Source organism: Gasterosteus aculeatus, chromosome 13 (assembly GCF_964276395.1).
Source record: "Gasterosteus aculeatus chromosome 13, fGasAcu3.hap1.1, whole genome shotgun sequence".
Taxonomy (NCBI): Eukaryota; Metazoa; Chordata; class Actinopteri; order Perciformes; family Gasterosteidae; genus Gasterosteus; species Gasterosteus aculeatus.
The window spans coordinates 11,916,148-11,922,760 of record NC_135701.1 but is presented as its reverse complement, the minus strand read 5'-3'; the positions used below and the strand labels follow the sequence as shown (position 1 = coordinate 11,922,760).

General features: G+C 42.3%; 1 protein-coding gene across 2 annotated transcripts in view; it reads left to right on the top strand.

Moving 5' to 3' along the window:
* The first annotated feature begins 317 nt into the window (after positions 1–317).
* edil3a (EGF like and discoidin domains 3a) overlaps positions 318–6,613 on the top strand; it is a 73,004-nt gene continuing 66,708 nt past the window's right edge. Inside the window, exon 1 of one of the 2 annotated variants that reach the window (XM_040195851.2) lies at positions 318–856. In XM_040195851.2, the coding sequence (XP_040051785.1) occupies positions 793–856 (64 nt within the window). In that variant the 5' untranslated portion in view covers positions 318–792. The remainder of the gene's footprint in view (positions 857–6,613) is intronic. The other variant, XM_040195852.2, reaches the window with a different exon arrangement.

Below are 6,613 nucleotides of genomic sequence, written 5' to 3'. Positions count from 1 at the left end.
GATTGCACCTTCAGAATAATAGCTTAACTTTTTTTTAATTTTCCAAAAGTAACCCAGACAAAAAAAAATCGTTACGTCAGCCATTTAAGGACACATCACTATCTTACGTAAACCTTCACAGTGCACGTCAATTAATGTGAAACAGACTGCATGGAAATACAGAGAAATATTGGCTATAACGCGTGATGTGTTATAGCCAAACTCTTCTTTGTGTTACCAATGGGGAATATTTTGAATCCAAATGAAATGAATTGTGTGGTTTTATTTTAAAGGTCTAGTCCGGAAGTGGAGATTTACGCAGCTCGGGGAGGCTTGATGTCGGATGAGCAGCGGGCGCACACGCCGCCGTCTTCACCACGTCGCTCCACTGCAGTAAGAGCGCAGACGGCAGCGGAGAGAGAGAGAGAGAGAGAGAGAGAGAGAGAGAGGAGAGAGAGAGAGAGAGAGAGAGAGAGAGAGAGAGAGAGAGAGAGAGAGAGAGAGAGAGAGAGAGAGAGAGAGAGAGAGAGAGAGAGAGAGAGAGAGAGTGGGGGGAGGACCAGGCAGCCACAGTTTACTTGTTCCTGCTCGGGGGGGGGAAACAAACCCAGGTGTCGAGCTTGTCTCTCCGCTGACTTTAACACAGGTGGACTTCATCTGAGAGGACACGGAGCAACAGACCCCAGGTCCCACCACCCAGCGAGAGCGCAGGAGACACAACTTTCGGGCTATTTCTCCGTGATTTCTTTTTTTTTTTTTTTTAACACCACACCTGTGTAACCTTGGGAGTCAGCGCAGTTTCACAGTGAGAGGATGGGACCGCTCCTGCTTTCCATCGCCCTGTGCTTGGGAGCCGCTGTCCCGCAGCATGTGATGGGTGAGTTGGAAAGTGACTGGCTGCCATTAGCCGTCTCCAAACATTTAGCGTTTTGTTGTTGTTGTTGTTGCGTAGGAGTAACCCCCAAAACTGAGCAATCGGAGCGTCTTCATGTTTCCATCCGGTTATTTCAAAGAGGGAGGCCCACGTCCATAGCTGAGCGAAATGTAACGTGCGTGTGTGGAGAGTGTGTGTGGTTTTGCGTAATACCAGCAGCCTTTCAGCTGGGTTTGGCACCGTTCTTAGTCCCTGCACGGCTCGCTATGGTTATTTGCTTGGATTACGTTGTTGGGGACACTTGTTTGAGTCGATCAAACAGACTAATTAATGGGGTTTTTCCCCGTGCGTAATTTCTGTTTGACAAAAAGGGCGAACCAGGCGCGCGCATTCCAACGTAGCGCCGTATACATCGCTCCATCATTTTGTGCGCCCTCGAAGTGATCCTCCTCAAGACGTTTATTCGCTCCTGCGTGCTCCTCTCCGGGAATAAAACCCGTGCGTCCAGATATAAAGCCCTATAGTTGGGGGAAAAAAATAAATTACGTACATTCTTCGTCCGTAACAGTAACGGATAAATGGAAAGACTTCTCTAGACAACGTGGGCTGTGGGCAGACAAATGCTTTCGCTCGGTGGGGATGTGCTGGATACAGAAAGCCTTCTGTAATAGTTGGATCACGGCACTATTATTGACTTTCGGAAGAGAGAAGAGTCAGTTGTGCCTTCTAATGTAGAATTTGGCCCAAAAACGGTCAGACTGCGTTATGTCGAGTGGAAATTGCTGTAAGCTTATTCACCCTGACCCACTGGATCAGCATTCAAATGATTGCCCCCCCCCCCCCCCCCCCCCCCCCACCCTCCCCCTCCCTTGCCCCTCCATTTCTGGTGATAGGAATATTTAAGCTTTGGCCCTTGCTGCATATTTCCCATGAACAGTACAGAACCTGTGGGAGTTGTGTAAATGAAGCGGCGTACACCCCTTACGGAAGTGGGTCATGCCATCCCTCCTGTCGCTATTCATTTAGCAACATGCTTGCCTCAGGAGTCCCACATGTCAAACAGACCGCAGACTCCATAGCAGCAGTGTGCCGTAAGCAGAGTTCCTAAGGTTATTGCAGTGTCAACCCAGAACCAGTTGCTACAAGACATGACACTCCCCGGTAGGCTGCCATAATAGAGGCAGAAGAAAAGCAGGGAGTTTTAAGGCCTCGGGTGCTACTTGTTTCAAGGCTCAATGATTAATTTGGAACAAAAAACCTGAAGTTGTCCCTCGATGAATCACTCATCATCCAAGTTGAATTGGTTGTGTTGCAGAAGTGTTTTTTTGTCCATTTGTTTCCTGTAACCTCATTCACACACAGAGCTGGTTTAAGGAGGACATGGAGGTGGATGGAGGGTCTAAACAGTACGCGATCTGTCTGTGTGCATCTTTACAGCCCTTCTCGGTCACCCTGTTTTAACAACGCAACTGCTCCAGACTGGCTCCAAAAGTCCAGCGGCATTCAAACTCCCCGTCATAAGGAGTGCAGGAGTGTGGCGGTTGGAAATCTCTTTTACCGGAGCTATGTTATACTTTCCCTTTTGTGGTTGCAGGTGTCTTTTTGGAGAAAGCTGCTAAGAAACACTCTATTCGGGGTGTCACAGGGTTCCTCTTTCCACTAAAACAATTTGATGTGGTAGAAAAATGCGCCTTCAGGTAAAACAGGCTGTATTGTTCCAAGTCTGTGTGCAATACATCACTTCCTGTGGTTGGTTACTGGTGCTGACTCTCACACATTGTTTGTGATCAAGCCTGTCCGCCTGGACACAAAGCACACCACAGCACCAATGGGCCCTCTGCATGTAAGATGCTTTTGTTCTTGTTTAGATAGTCAGTTTTAATGCATTTTAATTTTAGTCTCAGTCTTGTTTTATGGCCTCGCAGTTACAGCCTTTTAAGCAAATGAACAGACATCTGGAGAGGGGGGGGGGGGGGGGGGGGGGGATGCAACTGTCCGCTATCTGGTGAATCGCGATTAGTGTTTATATTTTTTGGTCACTGTTCATTTCCCTCACCTAACACAGTTTAACACTATGCACGGATATGAAATCACCGTGCTGTGAGAATGGTTATGGCTTTAGATCGGCCTGATCGGTCGCTCAACAACAGTAGATTTAGGTCAGTTTTCCAACCAGATGGAAAGAGCGACAGAAGGCTTCTTCTTTGTTAGCAGGAATGGCATCTGGTACATTTGGATAAACAAAAGACCTAGCTCGAGGTTTTTGAGTTGGATGGAAATTGTTGTCTGGCTGTAACTTAATTCTGTGTTTGGTATCTCGTGGTTTGACAGCAAAGTGCAGAGTAACTCACTTACCTTTTCCTCTGACGCATTATTTTACTACACGTTATGTATGGTGGGATATCATTTATAGAGTCACATGATGTATTCACCACTGCAAATGTACAACCTCAGAAGCAATCCATTTCGTTCATGGTTTAGTCAAACAAACAAAGGAATCTGTCTTAAGACAGAAATCATGAAGTTTTGAAAAAAATGCTTCTCAAATGATTTGCTGCCTTTCTTTATCTCACCGAACTGAAAATCATATTTTTGCCTTTGAGACTGTCTGTTGAATAAAACAAGCAACCTGAATATATTATTGCATGCAGATGATAGTGATCCATCTAAAAGCTCATTAAATGTACTGGCTAGTGGCCACTGAAGATTACGGTGGACGTAAAGGTGACTTTTAGTAACAATGACAGGCAACCTCCATCTACAGTGCCCTTCGCTCTGGTTTTAAAGGGCACAGTCTTCAATCAGTCGAGAGGTCAGACCTCTCAGATCATCCGACATGATAACCCACGGGATAAAAGCAACTTATTGGCTAACAACATGCACACAAGGGAATAAAATATGTGTTATCAAAACGTAAGAAACAATCTTTAAAAAAAAAACTGCTGGCTGCTGATTTTTATTTTTAATGGAATTTGACTGCTATTTATACTCGGTCCAAATCTAATTTAATTCCATTTGACTTCTCTGATCACAAGTTTAAAGGATAGAGTCTTTGTCTCTGTTGTTCCTGCGCTTCTGTTGTCCTGCCTACATTTTATGTTCAATGTATTTGGAGCGTACTGGAGTGATGGTCACATGGACGTATGCATATGCAAGTGCTAACCAAATAACTTTAAACTGGCCCCTGAGATAAGGGAAGCCCAATTGTAAAATGTGTTGTTTGATACTGTTAAAAGCTTTTAGTCAGAAATGACTGTGATAGAGTCAACACAAGATGTTCGTTTAAGCTGTGCTTTAGCCCAGTACTAGATTTTCAAGATGGCTTGAGGCTTAACAGCTCTGCATTTGTACATCAAGGCAGTGAAAAGAAATAATGTGAAAAAGAAAAACACAATAATCAGCAGAAAAAGATCCTCTTTTCACACAAGACTACCGTTTTCTCCTAATCATTAAATCCATGTCTCATGTCTCCATTCACAAAACTCTTATAAACCTTGGATCTGAATTTTTCCCCGACAACTTCATAGTGTAACATCCGCTAGAAGCAGCATGTTACACTATGATGCCAAGGAAGTCTTTAAATTCTATAAAAAAGAATCCCTTCAAATTAGTAAATATATTACATGCATGTTTTGGTTTGTACAGTAGGGTGATTTCATGTTGAGTTCAGGCCTACTTCACTTTTTAAGCTAGATCTCGAAGGAGCACATCCTTTGAGAAATCACCACATGCTAGTTTTAATTAATCCCACTGGATCACAATTCATGACTCAACCTTTGGTGGCACAAGCTGGCGCACACTGCAGGCTCACAATGTGTGGCACAAACCCCATAAAACATTGCACATAATAATGAAGTCCCATCATGTTGTGTTTGAAATGGACTGCGACATATTGTCTGGGATTTTCCTCTGTTGACCAAATAAAAAATATATATTACATTGATAAAAATGCCTTCCAAAGCCATCCAGATAGAACACATTTAGCCTGAAGTACATAATGTCATTTTATGGTAGAATTGGCTTAAATTGTTGTTAAAACAAATCATTTTTAACATGCCACATGCAGCAGATACAGGTGCAATATAATATAATAATATATAATAATAATACTGTGGCTAACCACACTGTTGAAATTATATATGGATGAACAGGGGAAGATGAGGATCCTAGTTTAATGTGATGTCGCAGTTGCCTTTTAAACATTGCATTAAACAGTATTTACAGAAATCCATCTTGATAGCCGGAGGTATTCGGTAATAGAAACCACATTTGTAGTCATTCACATAAACTTGCTTCTGGCTGTGACTTCAAAAAAATGGCTGCTCCTTTTTTCATATTGTTATATTATATAATTGTATACATTTCACATAATTTGTGCCATCTTATACTGAGTATAATTACTGACCAACTCAATTATTTTGTTTTAAACACAAACGTGGCTTCGCGTTTAACAAAGTGTCGATACTGCAATGACTTCATTACATTTTTCGCAATAACTAGCAGTATACTTATATACTTTGTAACAAAGCTTTATGCTTTTATATTTAAGGTGATCTGGTTGCTTTGTGCTAATTGCATTAGAAAAGTTACTTTCAACTTCTCCATCATCCACACAGCCGGGGTTTATTTACCTGTACTCAACCGAAATACAACATATTATCAAATAGGATATACTTGTGTACTTGCCTGTGTTTGTTTGTGTGTGTATGTAGAGAGCTCCCCCACTTTGTCCTTTCCCCACTGATTGGTTAGCTTTGTTAGCCGGGTTAACAACCACTTCGGCTCAGGTTCGCTCGCTCCTTCATGGTGGGTTCGCCTTTGAGATAAAAAAAGCCCATCCTGGAAGGGACCACTAGCGCCCCCCCAGGGCTTTTCTGCCAGTGCAAAGCACTAGATGGACATAAACCTTTACCCAACACTGGATTTGACATTACTCTATTCTCTCTCACACTACTGAAGGAAAGGAACAAAGTAAACGTAGGTAGACTACACAGTAATATGTTACTTTGAAATTAAATAATTGATATATTATATTAAATATTGACAGTGACCAACACTAATAAGCGTCAGATTGAGTTGTAATTGTTTTATTTATGTGAGCCAAGCACAACATTTGTTTTGCGGTGGTACTGAAGCTCTCCGGACCCTCCCCTTTCTCTTTACAGTAGAGCGTACAGCATGAGGCCATGAGCGGAGGGGGTCCACCTCTCCACAGCGGATCAATAAGCAGAATAAATTATTTGGGATTAAGTACAGAACTGCAGCAGCCTGAAAATCTGAAGAGGTGTGAGCAGTTTGAGCCTGTTTAAACTCTAATGGGAGACCTAAGCTTTAAGACAGTGGGATTATAATGAAATGACATTTGAGAGTTTGAAGCTTGGACGGATGAATGACATATAGATCTTTTAATGTCTGACCGTTTGATCTTTGCTCAAAAAGCCTTCCATGTCTGACCGTTTGATCTTTGCTCAAAAAGCCTTCCCCAGACACATTTTTGTAATGTAACATCCCCTGTGTGGATATATGAATGTCTTTTTGCTGGTAATTTATACATTTCTTTCCATCTATCTTTTTCAACAATGCGGTTGCATCATCAGGGGTGTATAAGCCATCCAGTCTCATTAACTTTACAATAAGAGGATACATTCAGGGGAATCAAATAAATCCAAAGCACGCAACATTTATGCGTCTATTTATTGAGCGAGTATGTTTTTTTTTTTGCTTCTGCTTACTGGAATTAAGCCTGTTTTATTCAGAAAA